Genomic DNA, 23726 nt, shown 5'->3' with positions numbered 1-23726 from the left:
GCCCGCGCATAGCCGCATGGCGCTCGCCCGCAGCCTACATAAAACGACAGCTATCCAGGGTTTGGGGCCCCAAGGACACCACCCCTCCCGCGCATCGCAGCATGGTGCGGGCCCAGTGCCTGCATAAAGCGACAGTTATTCAGGGTTCGGGGCGGCTCAGCCACGGCTCTGACAGCGCCGCCGTGCGGCCATCCCCCTGCATAAGCACAGCGGGTATTCAGCCCACGGGGCCTGATCGGCCCACCCTGGAACCTGCATGGCAGGTTCGGGCCCGGTGTTGCTCCGCGTCGCCAGAGCTGCCCCGGCTGAGGCGGCCGCACTGAGTGCCCAGATGGGAACTGGGCACTGGGGCCAAGAAACCTGCACAGGGACTGCGCCATACAGTGTCTGGGATGTAGGCATTCCCGGGTGCTGTACAGCACGGGGAGCGCGGGGCCCCGGACCCTGGTTGCCGCGGCTCTGACGGGCAGACCGGGACGCGAACCCATCACGTCTTACGCCAGGGCGTGTCCCGGAAACGGGCTCCCATCCATGACGGTATGGCGGAGGGAGCGGTGCCCCCGGCTCACCCCGGCGCGCTCTGAGGTGGACGGAGGAGCTGTGACCACCTCAGGGCTGCCGACATCACCCTGCCATTACCGCTCCGCCATCGCGGGGGCCCTAGGCCCGCACTGGGCCCAGCGGGTTATGTAAGCGCAGCCGCCGCGATGCCCACTGGGAGCTGTAGTCACATTGATGCACCACCTGCCACGCTCGCCCGTCGTGGGGCACGCCCCGCCTTCCGCCGCGGGGGACGCTGGGTATTGTAGTCCGCTGGCCGTACTGGGCTGCCCGCTACCGCCCCGGCGGGACTACCGCTCCCGGCGCGGCCCGCGCGCGCAGGCGCGGAGAGCGGCGCTGCTCCCTGGTAAACAGAGCGGCGCGGCAGCGGCGGGCCCGGGGTGCACAAAGGGGTGGCGGGCCCGGCACTCCCGGCGGGGTTAAGGCGGCGCCCATGGCGGAGCCGGGTGGGGCCGCGGCGTCGCCGGACATCGACCCTGACTTTGAGCCGCAGAGCCGCCCGCGCTCCTGTACTTGGCCGCTGCCGCGGCCCGAGGCGGAGACGGGCGGCGCGGCTGGCGCGGCGGAGGAGGGCGCAGGCGGCGTGGCGGCGGGACCCGGCCGGGCCGAGGGGGCGCGGGCGGGCGGCGCGGCGGCGCGGAAGGGCGGCTCCCGGCGCAATGCCTGGGGCAACCAGTCCTACGCCGAGCTCATCAGCCAGGCTATCGAGAGCGCCCCCGAGAAGCGGCTCACGCTGGCGCAGATCTACGAGTGGATGGTGCGCTCCGTCCCCTACTTCAAGGACAAGGGTGACAGCAACAGCTCCGCTGGCTGGAAGGTGCGTGACGGGCCGGAGCGGGAGGGACAGGCCTCGTGTGGCGGGGCCGGGCCGGGCGAGGAGCGGAGCGGAGCGCCTCCCCGGTGCCCCGGCCCGCCCCGCTGCGTGCTCACCTGTTGCTGCTGCTCGCTGCAGGCGCGGCTAGCGCGTGGTGCGGAGCCTGGGTTTCAGCTCCGCCGAAAGCTCCCGGATCGTCTCAGAGCCAGCCCAAGCTTCGGCTCTGTGCAGCCGGAGCAGCTGCGGTGGGTGGCTATGGCATGGCTCTGTGAGGCTACTCCTTGCGGTCTTTGCGTTTAGAAACTTTTCCAGGCGAGGAGGGAGAGTCACTTGACAGGCTGTATCTAAGTTTCCGTGCAGGGCAAAGCCTCGGTTGAAGAGTTTTTAATCACCAGGCCGCAGATCTCTGTCACGTGACTGTGTAAAGCTCAGTATAAATAACTGTGTCATAGCAGGCAGGCTTGGCTTTCAAGGGACTCCCTTAAAAAAGGGTCCTGAGTCCCGACACCGTCCTGGGGGCCTCTGCTGGAGTTTTGTAAAGGGAAAGCAATATTTTGCTCTAAAGGCTCAGCTATGTCTTCTCCTCTCACTCTGGAAATAGGCGTGTACAGAGCCCTGTTAAAAGAGCTCAAGACTGTTTCAGTCCTCTGCATGTGGTGGCCTGGTGTTCTCTTATCTTTAAAGAGCTCTGACAAAGAGAAAGGGAAATGTGAGAGCTCGCTTGTGAAATAGCCCCTCGGCCTGTCCTGATGTATTGGGGTGGATGCCATGGAGACTGGACTCTAAAGAGTGTGATCTATTGCTCTCACTACAGACTGGAATTACACTCTTGTTTGCAGTATTTATTAGCAGTTCATCCGTGCTGCAGTTCTCTAGGAGGTTCAGCCAGCACGGTTTGGGGCTTCCATGACTCCTGTTCCTTTGCTTGTGTGATTGAGCAGTAAGTGAGGATAGAGAGTTAATCTCAGACAATAAATAAATAAATAAATAAACGTCTGTTTCTGGTAGGTTGGCTTTCAGCTGGCTCAGCTCTCTGAAGTGGCACACCACGTGGTGATGTGAGTGCAAACGTTTGCTCCAGAGGGCAGAAACATGGTGAGAGGAATGCAGCTGTCACAGCTTAAGCTGGCACATGTCAATACAAAACTTTTCACCTTTACCATTTATTAGCCTCGCTGACAGTTCCTAGAGAGTAAAATCTAGTTTAACTAATAGGGATTATTTTCTTTTGCTCCTATGTGTAGGTTGAATCCTGCCTACTAAGTTCTGATTTGGGACTTGGTGTTCTTACTGGAAGAAAATTCTTGTTTCCTCAGGCTAGGGCTACTCTCTTGGTCCTGCTGCTCCTGCTTGTAGTCATGTTAATTTGACAGAACTGCTGCATTTTCTTGTCAGGAGTATGTCTCTATCTGTTTGGCAGTAGTGCCTGAGATTAAAGTTCAGTGTGGCTTCTGAAAAGCTCCCCAGATACCATGGTGAAGGTGGAATAGAGTGAAATGTCCTGCTGGACTGGATTCTGGAATAAGGACACTTCTGGCTTGATTCAGTATGGCTGATATTTTTTATATCCATTCACGTGTAGTGGGACCATCTGTCCTTGGTTTTACTCCGTGTTTTAATCATGTGTCATTTTTGAGACAGGTACAGGTAGATTTAAGTTCCCGAAGTTGGCTATGAGAATTTGTGCACATACGAGAGTGAGGTTCCTGCTCAGATGCTGTTATAGCTGCTCTGTGATTGACTTTTCAGTGTGAAGTTTGTTTCCGTATTTTCAGCCTGGGAACAGACTAGTTCTGGCTTTAGGAGAAGAAGAGAAAGAAACTTCTTGCCAGGAAAGATGAGGGCAGGCAGAACAACAACAACTGTGGTGGGAATCAGCCTGTCTTATGATTAGGGCAGTTTAAAGCTCTTGACTCTAACAGCAAACAGAAAACCATGATAGAAATACAATACATTTTCTTTCCTGTTCACTCTCAAAATCCTGTTGGCAGAGTTTGGCAGGATGTGTGACCATGGAACTTACTTCTAGTCTTTCTTTCTGTTAACACACAGTTACATAGGTTTGCAAGAGGTTTTGTTTGTTTTACTGACCTTGGTCTGTTTGCATTAAAGTGCCTTAGGTGAAGGGAGGTCGGACATTTACAGTTTAACAGTTGTGGACTCAGTCAAGTCAGTTCAATTTTACTTTTGTGACTTAGAGTAAAATTAATAGGTGCATATTTAAGACAAACTGGATAAGCAGAAGACATGTCTTCACTTGAGAAATGGACCTGCCAGATTTTTTTATTTTTTATTTTTCCTTGTTATTCTTAGAACTGTGAAGCTCTGTTTGGTGAAGCTCTGTTTGCGTTTTTGGGGTGGGTTTTTTTGGGGTTTTTTTTTTTGCTTGGTTGGTTTTTTGGTTTTGTGGTTGTTTTTTGTTGTTGTGTGTTAGTTTGTCGTTTTGGGTTTTTTGTTGTTTTTTTTTTAATCTTTAAAATAAAATAAATGCTACCTAAGATGTCTTAGCTTTTTAGTAATTTCTCGGGTTTTGGGTGAGTGATTCTGGAAAAAGGAAATTAATGTGAAGCTCCTGCTAAAAGTAGTTGTAGCATTTTGATGTGTGTTAAGATGGTGGTGCAGCTCTACAGTTGTGGCATTTTTGTCTCGCTTGGACAGAGCCAAATTGATAATACATTCTGTTTGTATGTAGTGCAGTTTAATACAGAATTTGAATAAGTAATTAAAAGCAACATTTAAAAACTCTTAATCTACTCTAGTAGATCTACAATGTAGATCTACAATGCCCATAAACGCATTGTTGTTTCATAATTAATTTAGGGCTCTCCTACTCCACTATACAATTGGGGGAAGTGCAGCTGTTACAGACTGCCAGGGTGTAACCTCCATGAATTCCGGAAGAATCTGTGTTTTCGAGGAAGATGGTGTTTGCTGTTCTTGAAGTGCTTCAGGCACCTTGTAAAGGACAGATTTGCTGTGTGTGCATTCTGTAACTTCCCTGCAGGAATTCAGCTGAAGTTAAGAATTAACCAGCCTGCAAGGCAGAAGTGTCCTTGCAGGGGTGTGTTGTGGGGCTTCTTTGTAATCCTCCCCTTGGTGCTGTGCAGGATAGTCTGTGGGTATCTATGGATAAGAGGATAATTCCTTTTGGTTTTGAGATTATTAGCGAGAGGAAGGTGTTGAGAGTTTTGAATAAAGAGGTGCATGAACCCTGCAGAAGCCGTTTGCACTGGTTCTTACATCCATGAGTATGAGCCAATTTGCCACAGTGAGGAACAGTATTAAGGACTCGTCTTTCTTGGTGAAACAAGCTGTGTATTCTCCCAAAGCTCCTTTCCTGTGTAGGAACAGAATAGAATAAAGCCATCCTTTTCCCCCTCCAGAAGTATGTCACTGAAACAAAAATCAGATGTCTCCTATGGGTGCAACATAAAGCACAAATGATTCTGCATTACTGCATTAATTAGGAGAAGCTGATGTCACACCTCTGCATCCTGGTACTCCCCATTCACTTCAAATGTCTGCATGAATATACACATACCCAACGTATGTACCCTCATACATAAGTATATGTATGTCTGTATATATGTGCAACAGCTCAAGGAGCTGTATTGCAAATTAAAAATTACCAAGTGTTCTGTTTGTCTGAAATAGAAGGTGTCACCCATCTGGAAACTTGTCTAGCTCTTAATCTTTGTTAGAGTGGGCAGCGTTTTCTTGAAAAGCCTTCCATTCCAGCCTTGTGTTATGTGCATGTTACGTGTAGCTGATACTAACTGTTGACCAGATGGATCAGGAGACCTGGCTGAGGGCTCAGTTATAGTCACTTCACTGGCTTTCAGTGCCTAAGTGCTGGCTCTGAAGGTCTCCAGCTCTCCCAGAGCTGTGGATATCTGATCTCCTGACAGAGCATGTGCCTTCAGGTTGGAGCAGCTGCTCATTCTGTGGCACTCTGAAGCTCCTCCATGAAAGAGAATAGGCCAGCAGACAAAAGCAAGCCTGTCCATCTTCTGGACTATTTTTGCTGTGCTGCAGCTGGTAGATTCTGCCAGGCTATCTTTATGCCTTGCAAATAAATTCCAGTTCAATGGATACGAAATTATGTGAACACTTGTTTTGGTGAAGTTGAGAAGTTTATTGTTTATTGGTGTGCTGACTACCAGACAGACGACTTTTTGGGGTTTTTTTTGTAGTCAGCTCTGCAAATAAGCACCGATAAGTTCCTAAAATAGGCACATTAGCTGTTTCTTTACAGCTACTGCAGTGTCCCTGTATCCTTTAAGATTTTTATTTGGCTCAGATTTGTCAAAACCTTAGCTTTTTAACTTGAACAGGTAAGGGCTCAAATCACTATCAGGAGAACTTTCTTTAATTTCACTAAGAAACCCTTTACTTGGACAGGAGCATCTGGTGGCAGTGCTGGGTTTACTTTGACTTTTGGTAATTTGATAATTTTGAGATAGAGAATTGCAGAATGGTTTGGGCTGGAAGAGACCATAAAAATCATCTCATTCTAGCTCCCTGCTATGGGCAGTGACGCCTTGCAATAGATCAGGTTTGCTCCAAGCCACATCCAGCCTGGCCTTGGACACTTCCAGGGATGGGACAGCCACAGCTTCTCTGGGCAGCCTGTGCCAGTGCCTCACCACCCTCACAGCCAAGAATTTCTTAATATCCCGTCCAAACATATTCTCAATTTGATGCCATTCCCCTTTGTCCAATCACCCTATGCCCTTGTAAACAGTTCCTCTCCTGATTTCTTGTAGTTCCCCTTTGGGTTCCGTTCCCAACTGAACGGCTGCAGTTGTTTGAGAAGACTTTCAGAGGGAGGGTCTGCCTGTTTGAATCCAGTGTAGCTGAGGGTGGGTAGAAACTGCTGGACTCTTGCCATTACCTCATATGGCCTCAAATGCATTCATGTGGTATTAGTGATGTGCTTAGTCCTGGCTGCAGGGAGATATTCTGTGTCTCAGCTGCTGACAGTCTAACTGGTTTTCCTAGGGAGGAAATAATGAACAGAAGCTGAGTGAGGGCTGTTCAGATGCTGTATTGAGGAGTCTAGCACGGAAACCTGGCAAACACATGTGGATGTTGGCCATCATCTTTCTCTTTACAGAGTATTTTACCTTTTAATCCCATTAATCCTTCAATGGTCTGGCCACAGTATGTAGTCTGGCCTAGGTGAAGAGGGAGGAAGGCAGCTGGGCATGGCAGGGTGTTGTGGATGGGAGAATGGCAGAGTGCTGGGTATGGAAAATGGGGCTGGTGGCAGTGCAGAGAAGTAGGACAGTGGTGCAAGTGTGGAGTCACCAGGTGTCCTATATTTTAGGTGGAAGAAAACGGATTGATGAGTATGCAGCTGTGGAGATGGCCCACCATCACAATGTAGCAACATACACTTAGCCCTCCTTAAAATGAAGCTAACAGGCCCTTTTTCTTGTAATGCCCTGGAAAAGTATGAAGTAGAAGTTTTTTGTGGGTTTTTTTTTCTTTTTTCATTTGAAGCCTTGTTGGGTGTGGTTGTTCCCCTTAAAAGTGGGGGAAAGCTCGTCTTTTGGTGAAAATTCATCAGCTTCATGCCAGTCAAATTACTTGAAGATTTTGCTGCTACTCTTTCCTGCTCCCTGCTAGTTTTTTTTCTGGAAAGCTGCTTTGCTGAATGATTATTCTTTGCAGCACAGCTCAATTTTCCAGGCACTCTTCAGAGAAGGCTGTTCCGGGGCTGCTGGTATTACTTGTTCCAACAAGTTTCTTCTGCTCTATCTAATGCTGAACAGCTTTTGTTGGGTATGCCTGCCTGTCTTGTAAATCGCCTCAATCTTTGCTTTTTAGAGAGCTATGATCTTCTTCTTCTGGCCTCCCACTGAAAGATTACAGAAAGGAAAATGCTCTTCCTAAGATAGAGATCCCCGTCTGCTGAGCTTGAAGTCTGTGCTCGTGTGTGCCTTCTGGAAGGGGATTGCTGGGGAAGTGTTTCAACTCCCTGGCTCTGGAGCAGTTGTTTACTTGCTGGTGCAAAATCTCTAACGAAGACTTTTTCCTGAAGCCTGTGGAGCCAAGTGGCTGGGTGAGTGCCTGAGACAGGCACTGACAAATACAGCAGGCGGAGCATTCTCCCCTTGCAGCCTCCCAAGAATGCCATGGCAAATGATAATTCGGCACAATTATAGGCCTGGCAGTGAAACACGTGGAACATGGCCCTGCACTGGGATGAGACCAAGTTCTTTGTATGCCTCCAAGGCAGTGAGAGTGTATTACAGGCAGCTGCAGTGATTGCATATATTTTCTTCTTTCTTTTTTTTTTTTGTGTCACTCATTCTTGAGAGAGACTTTTTGTTAAGAAATCTGGTGCCTCTGTGGTTTTTAGTTTAAACTCAATGTTCCTGGGAGAATGGCCAGGAAAGGAAGGAAGCCACTGTGTCTCCTGGAAGGAAAGCTGCTGTGTCTTGTCTTTCTGAGCATAGCTTGTGCTTGGCCCTGAGTGCTCTTCTGGCACAGGCCATGCACCACTGCTGCATGGATGGGCTCTGCTGGGCAGGGCACAAGAGCCTCCTTCTGCTCATGAAAATTTCACTTTCATGGTAGTAACCTCAGCTATACCTACAAAGCTGTATAGTCCCCTGGAAAGGTTGTCACTGTCCTTCAGTCTTCTGTATTCCCTTCACCTGAGCATTTTCCATGGTATCTGTGGCAGTTGTCCAGAAGGCTGACTGGGCAGCAGAATGGCTTGGTTGTGCTACCAGCTCCATTAGCTAATTCTGTCATGAGACCAAAGCACTATTTGGTGTTGGGCAGGATCCACAGCAACACAGATGTCAGTGTAGGGGCCGGCCTGATGGTGAGAAGTGTTGCTGTCCTTTAAATGTGGCTGGGTGATTTTATCAAAGAAGAAGACTTAATGTTCTGATAACAAAGATTTAGAGAATAGTTTGCATAAGTTGCTGGCCACACTTCTGTGGCTAGTTCATGTGTCCTGGTTTGTGCACAGAGTGGCTGGGACCTAGTGTATGGTCCACCCTTCAATGTACAATAAATGTCTCTAGCCAAACTAGAATTTTTTGCATACTATGTGTCCTTAATTTCATACTGATTTTGTCTGAATGTGGTTTGCAGGACTCGTCTTTGATCTGTGATGGATTTAGAGGCACAGGCTGGCAGTTTTTTATGGCAATGCTTAACATACAGCCATAAGTACCACCATAAGATACCTAAATGAATAGCAGCCCTAACCTAACAACCTCCCCTAACAAGTGGTTGAAGATATTCCTAAGGATTTGAAGGATTCCAGCCTGCACCTCTTAATTCAGGTCATGCTTCTTTATGATCTAAGAGTTGCAGAGTCAAGACCTTGTGTGTTTTGCAGATGCTTAGACCAACTGGGAGCCTCCCACACTGCTGAAGTTGAGCATCTAAGAAGTTGATGTCATCTGTATGTTTCTGGTGTGGGTTGCTTAACATTGAGAAAGGAAATATGTCAGGGTTGCCTGGGTGACTGAACTCTGTAATTTCCTCTTCTGTCAGGTCTGACTTGCAGTTCTGTGATTATTTTAGCATAATTGGTCTGTCCCTGACTTTCTCAGTGAGATTTGAGTGTGCCCTCCGTGTGTTAGGTATACTGAATCACTCTAGCAGGTGCATTTTGGTGCTGTCCCACAGCACCCAGGCTGGTGGGTGTGTGGATTCAGTTGGAGTTTGGGACACTCCGGGCTCAGGCCTGCAGCTTGCAGGCAAGCTCAGTGCTGCAGGTGAGTTAGGGCTTGGGGCACTGCGGTGCAGTGGTGAGCTGCCTCCCACAGTCTGCAGGAGAGGTGCAAAAGTGATAACATTGCACTATAGATAACAGTTTAACCCTGCTGAACGAAATATTTAGGTTTTTTTCCTCTGCCTCCAACTACACATTCTGTTCTCTTTAGTTTTCAGTGCTTGATCCCCACTGTGATTAAAAAACAGAGATAAAAGAGACAGGAAAAGTAGTTTTCAAGGAATGATAAGGCTGCTTTTCAGTGTGGTCTGCTCTCTGAACTGGCTTACAGAGTCACAGATGCTTGTGTTACGGAAGGATGAGAGTTTGAAGATGAGGAAGGAGGGAGTGCTGCATCAATTATCTGTTCCTACAGCTTAGCCATTATGTCAGTTCAGCAGTAACATGTAAAATCACTTTAAGACTGTTCATAAAAGGTACCAGGCTTCACTGTGCTCATATGAATCCTAGTCTTATTCCAAGATGTCTTATTTCAAGCTGCTTTTCAGCCAAAAATTACTTACTGAAATTGTCTCTTACGATACCCAAGATGCCATCATGAGTTCACGGGTTACTTTCAGGACAATAAATGAAGAATTAGTGACAGCCTAGTGGTTCTTGTTGCTGCAGCAGTGTGCATTCAAAGTTATGCACATTTACCTGGGAAAAGGGGTGGAATTCTTTGGAAATGAAAGCATCAGCCTTGCAGGAGACAGTGCACCAGTCTAAATTTCTTTTTTCAACACTTGAAGGAAAGCTTTGTTTAAAGAAGATGCCAGGCAGGAATATTGTACAGCTATTACTGTGAATGGCTCAAATGATAAAACTGTGTAAGAGCATTGACTGACACATGTTCCATCAGGCTCTGGCTTTGCAGTTACTCTCCAGTTAAGAACATGTATTCTTTGATACCAGTTGCAACAAGCAGCCAGTCTTCTCCAAATCCTCAAGAGCCAAAGGTTAAAATGAAAGCTAAGCCAGGATGATTCTCACATCTCTTTCCCCCTCCATGAAAACTTTCCACTTTGCCTGTATTGTTTATCTATGACTGCTTTTTTTCTAGGATAGTACTTTTCATGAGGTGGCCAAAATTAGCATGGTGAGGACTTTTCCGAGAGGAAAAGGGTGGGGAGAGGGAAAGCAGCAGACAGGAAAGAACTGTGTTGAGAATTGGTGGAAAAAGATGATAAACGCATGGTTAATTTGTTCAGAATTAAGAGAGTATGCATGAAAGCTGAAGGTTGTTATATAGCTTTTAGTTTATATGAAAAAGATGTTGCTCTTGGACCACCGTTGTGCTTTCAGTGCAGCACCTTTTAATGATCTGTAATTTGGCCATCTGAACAAATTAAGTTCAGGTATCAAATAAATGTACAGGCCTCAAGGGGAGTTTATGGAGGAGCTGTTCAAACAGTGAAGATTGTTGCTTCCTGATTCTCAAATACTGGGGAGTTTATCAGTTATAGAATGAAAACTCAGTTTGATGATGGTGTACAGGCATGCTAGTTTACACTTTACAGCAAATCTAAACCAAAAGGAGGGAGCAGGGAGAGGCAAGGAGCGTGTGTCTTACCAAGCAGAAAGATGAGAGAGGCTAAAACTGGCATGTACTGTGTGGGTGTGCAGTATCCACTGAACATCTTACCCTGTCAGAAACAGGCACCGAGGAAAGCACACAGCCCCCTTGCACAGGGAGCCTGGCAGTCTGAAGGATTCTAGGACTGTTGTTCCTCAGAGTTTCTCTCTTGTTTCTCTGTTTTTGGGGTGGAGATGTTAACGGGTGCACTGAAGAGGCATTTTGCCATTTCTCTTCACCCAGTCTGTTGGATTCACTGTTACACTCTGCTTAAATCCAACTGAAAACTGGCCATATTAGCATTAAAAAATTTAGCCAGGCTTATGCTGGTTAAAGGGGGTGACAAAAGGGTGGGAATAGCAATAGCTCAAATTCAGGTAGGCTCATGTTGAACTTGGTTACTTGCTCTGTGATATGCCTAATTTTTTGCAGATTCTGTATGGTCTTTAAAGTTCTTTTGTGATAGTATTTTGCTACCTCAAAGCTGCTAGTTGTCATGGTAGTTTCACCCTTGATATTGCAGTGAGACATGGCACTGCTTGCTAGTGCTGCTAAGCATGTTCAGACAGAAATAGCAGGTTTTTATGGGTAGGTTTTTGTTATAACTTCTTCTGTGGATACTGTCTGAATGCATTTAAGCCTCTGAGGTTTCTAGGTGGGAGGTGTGTCAACTGTCAGGTCCTCACATTTTGTGGTTTTTCTTTCTTTTTTTTTCAGAACTCTATTCGACATAACCTGTCTCTGCACAGCAAGTTTATTAAAGTCCATAATGAAGCCACAGGGAAGAGCTCTTGGTGGATGCTCAATCCTGAGGGTGGCAAAAGTGGAAAAGCACCAAGAAGAAGAGCTGCCTCCATGGACAACAGCAGCAAGCTTGCAAAAGTCAGAGGTAAAGCATCCAGGAAGAAGCCTCCTCTCCAGTCTGCACAAGAATCCTCTGCTGACAGTCCTGGCTCCCAATTCCCTAAATGGCCTGGGAGCCCATCTTCAAGAAGCAATGAGGACTCTGACGTGTGGAACACCTTCCGGCCTCGAACCAGTTCCAATGCAAGCACCATTAGTGCCAGGCTTTCTCCTATCCTGACAGAGCAGGATGACCTCCATGATGAAGAGCTGCTTCCTTCTCTCGTGTACTCCAGTGCATCCAGCAATGTTCCACCAACTGTGACTGAGGAGCTTGAGCTCATCGATGGGTTAAATTTGATGTCTCCCAGCTCATCTGTGCTATCCACCCAGCAATCTGCCTCGAGTGGTCAGATCCAGAGAGATTCCAGCTTTTCCTTGCAGAGCCCAAATGCAGCTGGTCAGACTTTTGGCAACTCCCTGTTTAATCCTGTTGATATTTCACTGCAAAGTTCTGTCAGCCATTTCTCTGCCCCTCAGACCTTGGAAGCTCTTCTGACACCCAGCTCTCCGCCTCCAAGGGATGTTATGATGACTCAGGTGGATCCAGTTCTCCCACAGACTGGTAACAGGATGAGCAGCCGAACTCTTCTGCTTCTGGGTGGACAAACTGCCCAGAGTAAGATGAGCTCAGGCAATCCACGAGGAAAGCCTGCAGAGCAGCAGGCAGAACCAGTCGGTGCCAGTGTTTTGCCATCAACACTTCCCATAGTGACATCTCCTCAAAACACTGCCAGCATCACCAGTTTGAAGGCTCCAGTTTCTGCAACAACTGCCCAGTCAGTCCAGCTGGGCAGTCCAGTGCTCCTTTCATCTGCTAGCCCTGCTCCCTTGGGATTGAACCAGGACAGGCTGCCCACTGACCTGGACATTGACATGTACATGGAGAACCTCGAATGTGATATGGATTACATAATCAACAGTGAACTCATGGATGGAGGACTGGACTTTAATTTTGAACCCATTCTGCCTACTCCCAGCTATCCCAGCACCTCACAGGCCTCCAACCATACCTGGGTACCAAGTTAACTTCAGGAGCACAAAAAGGTAGGTGTAGTAATGTAAAATGTTGCAGCTCAGTAGTGGAAACAGCCCTGTCTGGGATGGGTCCTGTGCCCAGCTATGCAGCAGTTAAAAGAACCTCTTTGAAAATGTAGTCAAAAGGTTTTGGAAGAGTTGTGTTCCCTTTTAGAAGGAAAAAAAGCTGTGTAAAGGTAGGTGGATTTAACTTACCAGGTAGTCAGGTCCTTTATGAAGTAGAACGGCAACCTGAATGGAACTCCTGTTGTCTCCTGTCACCCAAGATGACTCCATCACAGGACATCAGGCAGTGCCTACAGCTCTACAGTTGACATGAGAGCATGTGCTGATTCCATAAATAAAGACATCCACCAATATGTATAGAATGGTTGAACTGAGCTAAGCACATGCTGTGTTTCTATCCAGGTTATTATTATCCTTGCAGTATTCTCTAGTATGTGTAGTAGCAAAGCATGTCCGTGTCATGGCTGTCTGCTTTGGTCTGTGTGTAGCAGGACACAGTCACTCTTTTCACACCTTCTGCGCTGCCCTTATCTGGGTCAGTGTCTGTAAAGTCAGGTAAGCTGGTTCACCAGCATTAACTACTGAATAGCTTCCCATTACTAGAGCGGGAAACACGAGTTTGCAGTGTGGATGGAGGTGGAAGGAAGGACAGTGTTAGTGCTGTGCCATGCACAGCCCAGCTGCCTCATCACCAATTTGTCTGTCATATTTGCACAAATAAAGTCAGTTTGGCAAATAGTGTATATGACAACAGGAGTTAAAAATCTTTTATGAGGGTGTGACACTGATTCAAAACCCTTAAACCAGAAGCGGTATAAGAGTTAGGGAACTGGAACTGAAGGCCTGCTTCACACTTGGAGCTTAGTTGGATGATGGAAAATGGACAAACAGGAGCATAGGCTGGTGGAAAGTGGAAGCCTTGCCAAGAATATTTCCTTTTTAGGAGGCAGATACGGTATTTGTTAGTGTTGCAAATTCACTGCTAATATTGTCCAGCTGAGCAGGCAGAAGTAAGGGTAAATTGCAGATACTGCTTCAGTTGTGGGAAGCCCTTGAGCTTCAAAATCATGGAGACTGAAATTATCATCTACCTGACCTTAATACTCTTTCCTAGGCACTTGAGTAACTTGGAGGTGGTTTGGACTCAGTGACCTGTGTCAGTACAGCCATTCTAGACAAGTGTACCCAACAGATCTCTTCATAGTAGAGAGAGGAGGATCAGTCAAGCTTTTCTGTTTCCTTATGGGGCTTTTTATAGTTATGTGTATTTGTTAACTGCATTTGCTGAGTTACTGAGTGTCTTATATTGAATATCTTCAGGTGAAATACAGAAACTCAGTTTCAATTTCAAAGACAAATTTGGTTGACAAAACAATGGTATCCTTCATCTGTGTTAGGACTGTTTGCAAGTTAGTGACAGAGGCTGTGGCTTTTTGAGCAGTATTTCCACTGGATAATATTCTGAGCTTTTGTGTTGTGGGGTTTGTTTGTTAGGGTTTGGTTTTTTTTGTTTTATGCCATGCTAGGGCAGGCCATTATATTTGTGGACTTTCCAGGGATGAAATGTTTTTCACTGAAGTGTTCTCAAAACATGCAAGCTGTCCTGCACGCTTGGGCCAGGTAGACAAGACCTCTCTTCACAGAATACCAGTTATAGTTTATTTTTTTAAGAATGTAAAGCAGAGAAGCTGAGGGACTATTTATCAAAGGATAGCATCTAGTACTGTTGATGTGGATATAATCAAATGCTTAAGAGGGAGAATGTCAGCTCTTAAGATCATGGTTATTGTTCTTGTTCTATATATTCTATGTGAGTTGCTTGATCAAAACAGAGATGCTACTGATGTTAAAACCCCTGGGTTTGCTTTGTTCCACACGTGAAGTTGAGGTGATACTTTCTGGGAATCGTGCTGGACACGAAGGAGTGAGATCTGGAACAAATTCTGAGCAACTATTGTATTTGAGCAGAAAGCGTAGCTCTCACATGCTTCTCTGTGCTCTGGTCACAGCAATGCTGCCCGGGGAGGAGAGGCCACACCCTGTCAGTGTGCTTAGATTATGTTTGCCTTTTCTGAGTTTTGCAAAGCTTTTCTGGTTTGCCTGTATGCTGGAATCCATGGAGTTGGATGAGGGGGAACTTTTTTCCCAAAGGAGAGCAAGTATTGTGCAAAAGGCTGCCAAGACAGAGAGGTGGATCAGGTTTCTAGCAAAGGGGGAGCAGGGCACATGTGGTGAGAAATATGAGTGTTCCTGGGAAAAGAAGACAGAACGTTTTCTCAAATTAACGGGTTCCAAACCCAAGTGAGCTGCAGACATCAGTGTCTGTGAGGAGGTCAGGACCGTGTCAATTCTTCCTTGCTACAGGGAGTTCCTAGGGTCCCTGTTTGGAAGTCACTGTTCAGGGAAAGCTATGTATTGCTCTGGTGTGGCAGGCCTTTTTCCTTTCATAACCTTTCTATTACTATGTTTTTCTCCATGTTAAATTGACATTAGCAAAAGCTACTCTTAAGTGATCACTAACATAAAGTTGCCCTGAGTAGTTCCTCTGGACTTAACTTGTAGCCTTCTGGGTCAGTTGTGGGTATAATGTTGGGCAAAAGCTGTTTATCAGTTAATCACAGTGGTCACATTCTGATTTAAGTAGCCAGAACGAAATTGAACTGGGGAAATATTTCTCTTTGTAGACAAGAGAAGATCTTTAGGAAAGAGTACTTAGTCTTATCTGCAGCACTTAGGAAGATCTGAGCTAATTGGTGTTACCCATGGTGCTCAAAGCTCCCATGATTTTATCCTCTTCTTGCAAGTTAAATGCCAAAGAGCTTGTCCACAGCTTCACGAGGAGTCTGTTTGAACCCTGCTTGTGCTTCTTTGCATGGAGATTAGAGATCAAACATTGAAACTTTGTCTCTGCCCAGCAGCGATGCAGCACCCACAAACTGAGCTATTAGCCACACAGGAAGAGTCAGCATAGAAATAGAATTGCCTTTTTTTGTAAAGCGCTACAATTTGTGTCTCATTGGTGAGTGTGAAACCCATTCACTCTTTTGGTGGATATTAGTTAATTATTGTTAGTTGTTCAGTTAGATTCCCTATAGCTTCGGAGTCTGGAGAACTCTTTATCCTTTGCCCAGTTTGCTCTGGATTCATGCTTTTCTTGTTCTAATTCCCTTTGCTCCAAACATTGGATTTTTGTCTGCCAGAACATAAATAAATAAAACCCTCATAAACTTGTAATTTCCCAAAGCAGCTTGTTGCTCTGGCTTCTGTTTTAACTTACTGTCTTTTCTTGTTTGGGGCTGATTCCCTCTTGTGTTTTTTTTTTCCTTTTCACAAGTTTATTTCATGCTTTCTGTTACTGAATGTAGCTGATGGGATGCGCTACATTTATCTATTTTGCCTTTCAAAGTGGATCTTAGACCTACAGTGGTGGTTTTATGTCAATGTCTTAAGTCTGCTTAGACTTATTCCAGGGCTTGTTGGAACGAGTTGTGACAGCTTTATTGAGGTGAGGCAGAAGACCTGAGATCTTTAGACTTTTGGAAGATTGAGATATCTAAAAATGTTTAATTAGTTGGAAAGTAGAGACAGGATTTCTTTAAGTGGGTGAGCATAAACAATTTGTATGTGATCTCTAAAAATCTCTTTTTCAGTCTTTCCCCTACCAATTGATACTTGGGGTTGTTTAAGGTGAAGAGTAATTTTCCTCTTCCTTGCTGCTTTCCTGCAATGCCTCTGGTGTTAGCCAAGTCCTTTAAACTTCCTTATCTTGTTGTCAGAGCCTTGTTGGTGCTGTCAGCTTATAGGAAGAATGCTTACTTTTGATCTTCGTGATTTTGTTCTGTCTTTCTGTCTCATTCATACTCTGAAGCTTGGAGCTGAGCAATTGCATCCTCTGCTTGACTCTCTGTTGATCAAGGTCTCTTACTGTCTGTGTTTGTTCTGTAGGGGCAGATGGTAGTAACTCCTTCTCTATGTATCCAGGATTCCCACTGAAGCTGAGCTCTAACCAGTCACTCTATTTTTCTTCTTCCTAGTGTCCTTCAGGTTTTGAACATTGGGTTCTGACTTCACTTCCCACCCCAGCAGAGAAGAGAATGGAGCATGTTGGATTCAGTTTCCCTGCACATCATGCCTTGGGCAGAAGGGGCTGCCCATCTGGGAAGAAGGGGCAACCTGCATCTGGCTGCAACAGGAAGAGTTTAAAAATAATAATCCTGTTATGTGCCATGGCTCTTCCTACAAACCTGACCCTGCCTTGGACCATCTGGAGAAACCCATGTCCAAAGAGGAGCCCTGGTAAAAACCTCGGCCAGAAGACTCTGTGCCAGGCAGTAGTGTTTTCCTGTGTGATGAGTTGGATTTGCTGGAGGAATCTCTCACTGGCTGTCCTCTCTCTGCTATGGCAGAAAGTCTCCCAGTGCCTCGGACTGGTGGAAGGCTGGCTGTGCTCTCGCTTGGCTTGCCTCATGGGGCAAAGTAGTTGGACTTTCTGATTAAGCCACCAGATGTGCACTTGGTATCCCACAGACTCACAGAGGAATTGGAGGGAGCTGGTTGGTGGAAGCCCTGTGGGAGGAGAGTGTGCTGTTTCAGGGGTTGGTTTCAGTGTGCCCATCACTGGACATCCATCATCTTTCTGCAGGGAAGGGTGGTTGTTGTGGTATAGGAAGCTTCCTGTTGTCCCCCTGGGTGGAACAGGAGGACACTGAGTTTTTCACTGTGCCAACTGAGCCCCATTGAATCAGAAGCATGTTTTGAGAAGTCCCTATGCTGTTCTCAGCACTTTCCTGATACACCAGGCTGCTGTAAAATAAGCACAGGTGCTAGTAGCTGCTTTCTGGGACATGAAAACATTGTTTTGGGTTTGTTTTTGATCTGTCTTGCTACAGCAGCAAAATGGAAAGCCTGGGTGTGGCCTTAACAGAGCCCTGGTTGCTTTTCAGAAGGGCATTTTCTATAGATGAAATATTTTTTTACTAATCTGGGAACTTTCTACAGTGAATATGAAGCCAATATAATGTGTGTCCCTATTACGCATCTCTCTGTCTGAGAAGGCAACAGTGACAGACTCTTTTTCAGAGCTGTATTAGGAATAAACACATTTGATGTTTGATAATGTATATGATTGAGGGGAAAGAATTGGCAGGTCCCCGTGGTTTCAAACCACTGTGGGGAAGAGTTGTACATTATTGTAATCTATATGTAAAAGTAGGTGCAAATTACATAGAAGCTTTTCTAAACCTTTTAAAATATATATTATATATTTTAATTGAAAAACGAGATTATTGGATAAAAAGAAACAAAACACACTTGCTGCATTTGTCCCCTTGATGCCAGATAACACTACAGTATGGGAGGGGGCAGGCCTAAGGCATTTTGGGCCAAGAAGCTGAAAATGTTGTTGGAAAAGTGGGGAGGACACTGCAGTGTACATGGGGAGTGGCTGCTTTCCCCAGAAGAGGCAGAGGGAAAGTGCCTGGCAGGGCATTTAGCCACAGCTGCTCAGGCTGGGGACTCCTGCCAAGCCAAAAGCACAATGGAGGGAATGCTAATCATTAACAGCACTCGTTCTCAGCTAATCCAGTAAGTAGCTGGCCTGCAGCTGATCCACAGGACAGATTCCCTAGTCTGCTAAAGAGGTGGTGTGGACTGAATCATGCTAGATCTGCTGACACTCTACATAGCCCATATGGAAGGCATGATCCAGTTGTATTTGGTAGCTCAGTTTTTGGTTTCTGAGGGTTTTTGTTTTCGTGCTGAAGTTTCTGCTACTGCTGGGGAACTTGAAGCCTGTAGGCTCACCCTCGGGGGCCCGCCTGGGATCCTGCTCTGTCTCTATGTTCTTGCAGGACAGAAGTTAAGGGTCAGAAGATAAGTTCAGAGCATTAGTGGCATGTTCCTGTCGCTGTTTTGGTGTTTGCAGTGGCAGGATCTGTGGGCGACATGGTGCTTTCATGGTGTTCTGGTAGGCTTGGTCTGGCAGACACTCCAGTAGTTTCTGAAGGTGGCTTCAGTTCAGAAAGTTTGTATCATGCAGTGCAATGAGCCATACTGTTCTACCAGCTTGTCTGCTCTGTTTTCATTTTCATTGGAGTGGAGATTGAAACAGGAGTGATTGCCTGGTTACCTCCAACAAGGACTCTTCAAAAGTCTTATCTACAGCATGCTGTGCCATCAAAGCCTTTGAATAGTTTGATAACCTTTGCTTTGAAGGCTGACTTCATGGCAGACCTCCAGGTGATGTTTCAAATTTACCCACAATCTACATGTCTGGCCACACCTCACTGTAACAAATAAACAAAAAGGCAGCTCCTAAGCTGGGATCCCAGGGTTTGCAGACTTGAGGCATGGATGAGCATTCTCACTGGAGTTAGTTCATTACACAAGTGGATAAGATACCCTTTCCACAAACACCTTATGGCGCTGCAGAGAACACACTTGGAAGGATTTATGTTATTTGCATATAATATGCTACCTTGTCAGCTTGGGTCCTGAAGGGGGCTTGATCCAATGATGTACAGAGCACAACATCATCTTACATGGCCCATGATTCACAGCAGTGTATCAAAGGATGAGACACTAGTACATGTGGTCATGTTAAATCAGAGTCTCTGGCTCATTTCCCATGAAAAGGGAACCCAAAGCAATAGAAAGCAACCAGTGCTTCAGACCAGAAATCCATGTGGAACTATTTCTGGCTGGGTTGGTCTGTGGGAAAGAAGTGCTGTCTTCAGGCAGTTACATAGTGTCCCTTAACTGTGACAGTGCAGGGGAGCTGGCCGTGACCACTGAGGTAGCACCCCAGGGAGATCTGACCTAATTTCAGCTGGTATATGTCCTTGACCTGTTCAGCTGAAGGAGGTGCAGCACCAGGGCTCACCCAGAGTGTGAGTTCAGAAAAGACCCTGTCATTTGAGTAAGGAATAGAGTGCATACCTATTTTTTTTTCCATATTCCCAGGCCATACTTCTGGAGACAGCACAGGAGATAGGAGCACCTCTGGCTGGAGTCCTGCTGTACTAGGTTCCTGGCAGTGACATTTCTGCCTTGCAGCAGTCTGTACAGGTGCTTTCTGTCTCCTCAACACAGCAGGAGCTGTCAGTGGTTGAGGAAGCTTGAGAGTGCACTAGTGCTAAGAATGGTGTTCAGAAGACTTGTGGAGCACTCAATAAATCATGAATGTAATGTTGCAGGCTCAAGCAAGCAACTTCTCTTTTGTATGTTTAGCAGGATAGCTTGTATTGTGGGCAGAGAGGGCAGGGATGCAGAGAATTTGGGAGTTCTACAGACACTTCATTTTCATAAACCTTGAGCTTTTTTAGCCTGGGATATTTCCTCATAGGACACAGGAGACTCTAAAATTCCTAAACTGCTGCTTGCTGAAAGGCTGTACTTGGCAGGAGGTTGCTCAATATTTGCCTGGTTTTTTGTATTCTTGCCCAAAGCATTTGCTACTTGCTGCTACTGGAGTCTGGATAATGTCTTGGTGGCTCTTCATGTTGCATTGGCACCACAGACCACATACTTTGGGCTAGTTTTTGCTCTAATGAAGGATTGGGCTGGGATTTTGAGAGCAACTACCAGTGGGCTGAGGAAGGAAGGGGCCAGTGACATGGAGTGATGCCCCTGGATACGTGTCTGAGGGGAGTGGGCAGGGGACTTTGGGCATAAAGCATTACTTTATGCTGTGTGCCTTGTCCTCAGTGAGCTCAGGCAACAAGTTTCTCCATCTTCAGAGGATCAAATGCCATTTTACACAGCATTGAAGCCACCATGCAGCTCAGGGCCACAAAGGATTCAGGTAATTAGGTCCATGGAGCTTAGCAGGAGGCAGATGTGTTGCTTTTATTTACACTTGGGTTTAGCAAATTGCTTGAACTTTCTTTATAATTTAAGCATATTTTACTATACTTCCAGCTTCATGTGAGAGCTTGGAAAACTGAAAGCTTATTGGAGCCCTGAATTTTCCTTGCTGGTATGTCTAAAAACATGTCATCCCTATCCTGTGCTGCTTTAAAAACAGCAGTCAAATCATCCTGATCAGAGGAATGAAGCATTCCAGAGCCTGGGTGTATTCATAAACAAGAGTCATAATAGAAGCAAGTAGCACTAATCAGCTTTTCCAAAGGAAATGCCTAGAAAGCTTTTATGTAGATCATAATTTGTTAATTTTCTTACTTAGTTGCTTATTTTTAGTCACACTCAAATGCTTCAGGGCTAGCCTTGCTCCAGGATTGAGAAACATGTGTCTGGTGCCATGGGTGGTAGGAGTGCCATGCCTTGGGAGTGGTGTCCTGGACTGTCACCAAAATGTGAAAGTTTGAATCCATTATTAAAAAAAAAAAAAAAAACCAACAAAAACCCCAGAGCAAATCAATCAACTTTGGGACATGAGCATGAGCTGGGAATAGCTCAGGGCTTGCCTCAGTTGCATGTCTCATGGAAAACTTGTTTTAATTAAAGTGGGGGAAAGCAAGCAAGAGGTGACTTCTGAAGCCTGAAAGATCTGTCCATGTGAAAGCTCAGAGCATATGCTAACCCATCACCACACTTGCTCGACCTTCAGGAAAGGGATCCCCTCTTTTCACTAGCCTTCTTTCCCTGCACCCTGATGTGTCTGTAGCTGATGGAAAGCAGTACCTGATGGAATCAAAATCACTCCTAATGCTGTGGTGTAGAGCAGGGAGAAGAGGCAGCAGAATCTGAAGATGAAAAAGCTGACAGTGTAGCATTTATGGTTCTCTGGCTGAGGCAGTGTTATGGGGTGTGGTAGGAGGGGATGTTCTGGGACACAAAAACAGAGCCCTGGTTGCTTTTCAGAAGGGCAGTGGTGTGGGGCTCCCCAGGGTGTCTTGAGAGGTTTGGCTACATAGAAGATAGGTTACTTCTCCTGAAAGGAGCTGCCTTCATACACCAGTGGGGGTGGTTCTGGGAAATGGTGCTTCCAGCACAGTGAAGTCTTCACCTGGTGCAATCCCAGGAAAGGTTTCTGCATTGCTAGCACAGATGTCTGCTGCACACAGGGCAGGCACCACTACCTGACATAGTTTCCACCACATCCCTTGTGCACTCTTTCACCCATTTCTCACAATAATTTTTTTTTTTTTTAGAAAGTAATCCTCTGCTTTTGTTTGCTCTCTGTAGCAGTGTAACTTCTGAACCGTTACAGGCTTTGTTACCATCTGTGCTAGCAAGACTGTAGAATGTGCTAGACTAGGGGGGAATGTTTGAAAAATAAAAACCTGTAATCCTCTGCTCTGTGTCTCATCCAGTTTGTTCTGTTCTCATGGCAAGGGCCAGCTATTTTTCCTTGCCCTTGTCTTCTTTCCTCTGCCATCCTCACTTTTTTGGGCACCCCCTCAGTGGAATGTCCCTTAGTTGGCCAGAACTGGAAAGGTTGCAGTGTGACCACCCACAAAGGCTCTGCTATGCTCTGCAGTGTGTAGAGTCCCTTGTTGTAACTTGCTGGCAGTACGTCGGGATCTATGGGGTGCCAAGCCCTAAAACTGACCCTGGGGAGTTTTAAATCCTGCAGGACTAGTCCAGAGTTGTTTTAGCCCCTTTGTTCCTTGTCTTTCTAGACCTGAGTGCTGAAGGTGACTCTGTTTTGTATAGCTACATTCTAATATCTTTGTGTGTCAGCAGCAGTGGTGGCAGGTAAAGAGATGAGAGAGAAAGGAGAGAAGGAGTATAGAGCATGGATTCTACTGGCCTGGTTAGACACACAGAGGGCAGGTTGGGGATGTTCTAACACTGCTGAGGATAAAGACTCATTTTTGAAATTGCACAATATGTGTGCAGCCAGAAAACTTGCATTCAAACCCTTGGATACTCAGTATATTATTTTTGAATTCTATTCTTCACTACAGCTAATGCAAATAACTCTCAGGGTGTGTTAAGGGTCCTGCTTCAAGATTTAACCCAATTTTCAAAAGTTGGGAATGGGGAGGAGATCCTTAAGGGAACTCATCTGTTCCTTGGGTACTTAGGGCTTCCTGCAGGCACGTAATGAGGGTGCTGTTGGAAATACAAAATGCTGAAGATTTTGTAGGTGATTGGATCAAAGTGGATGTGTTCAAAACTTGCCACACAGCAGGGGACCAAGCATTTGCCCAGCACTTCTTACATCTATTTGAGCTTTGGCCGGTACCATTTAAGCATTGCCAAGAACAAAATGGGACCTGAATGCCTCGGCTCAGCGTTGCTTTTGATTTGTGTGACACTGTCTTCAGTAGTCACCAAGAGTCCTGCTGTGTCTGTGGGTTCAGTGCACGTTTGCACCTTTCTTGCAGTCTTGGAGAACTTGTAGCGCTCCCAAGTTGTCACCATAAGTATTTTGGCCTGTGGAGTAGTTACCTGCAGAGCAGCAGTACATGAAGCCAGTGCAAAAACAGCTTTTCTGCTCAGCTTGTCTTCTGGCCAGAGTCCTGCTTTGCCTCCAACCCCTGCTGGTTGATGAACACCTTTGTGCCACCAGTGATGGGCCCTCATGTGAAAGGACAGCTGGGAAGGCTGATGTGTCCTTTGTGGTGGAGCTGGTGTGTAAGGAAGGAGGGCTGGGGCACAGGGAGATAGTGGGTGCACACTGCCTGCTCCCAAACTGTCCTGTGTGCTATTATTTCACATTCATGACTGTGGCAAGAGCAGCAGCCATGAGCCTGGCTTTGAATGGGTGGGTTGTAGGAGCTGTGGCAGTACCATTGCCACACTGTGACTTGGTGTTCTTTGTGGGCTAGGACACACCATTCCTCCCACCATGCAGCTTGGGGATGGCTCAGCTGTTAAAAATGCAGTCCTGTCTGCCCCTGTGTGCACTTCTTTCTGCTAAAGGCTGTGCAAGAAACTCAGTTACTGCTTTGGGCATGTGCCTGCATCCTACTCTCGGTAATCCCAGGTACAGTCAGTGTCCCAGAACCCACGTGAGTGTGCAGGATGTCCTGGAGGGTTCCTGCAGAGGTGATGTACCCTTTACTCTGGTGGTTCTCCTTCCAGCCACAGACGAAATAGAAATATCCTGGCCCAAGCACCTGAAAGATGCAGGGGGCACCAGGATAGGGACCCAAGCACTGAAGTTGCCAGACTCGTGG

General features: G+C 46.4%; 1 protein-coding gene across 1 annotated transcript; it reads left to right on the top strand.

Annotated features, from left to right (window-relative positions):
* Positions 1 to 331: 331 nt before the first annotated feature.
* On the top strand, positions 332 to 21892 carry FOXO4 (forkhead box O4). The gene is made up of 3 exons (XM_085060229.1): positions 332 to 1378; positions 11410 to 12642; positions 16674 to 21892. Exons 1-2 carry the CDS (start codon positions 995 to 997, stop codon positions 12622 to 12624), a joined length of 1599 nt encoding a protein of 532 aa, XP_084916355.1. The 5' UTR covers positions 332 to 994; the 3' UTR covers positions 12625 to 12642; positions 16674 to 21892.
* Positions 21893 to 23726: the final 1834 nt, after the last annotated feature.

Source organism: Lichenostomus cassidix, chromosome 4A, assembly GCF_008360975.1.
Source record: "Lichenostomus cassidix isolate B80296 chromosome 4A, HeHo_3.0, whole genome shotgun sequence".
In the NCBI taxonomy this organism is placed as follows: Eukaryota; Metazoa; Chordata; class Aves; order Passeriformes; family Meliphagidae; genus Lichenostomus; species Lichenostomus cassidix.
Note: the sequence above shows the minus strand (reverse complement) of the source record. Positions and strands in the feature narration are given on the sequence as shown.

Excerpts from the sequence above, each read along its gene's own strand:
- FOXO4 (XM_085060229.1), top strand. The coding sequence starts at position 995 with ATGGCGGAGCCGGGTGGGGCCGCGGCGTCGCCGGACATCGACCCTGAC. Across the intron at positions 1,379-11,409 it reads ACAGCTCCGCTGGCTGGAAG|AACTCTATTCGACATAACCT; the intron begins GTGCGTGACGGG and ends TTTTTTTTTCAG.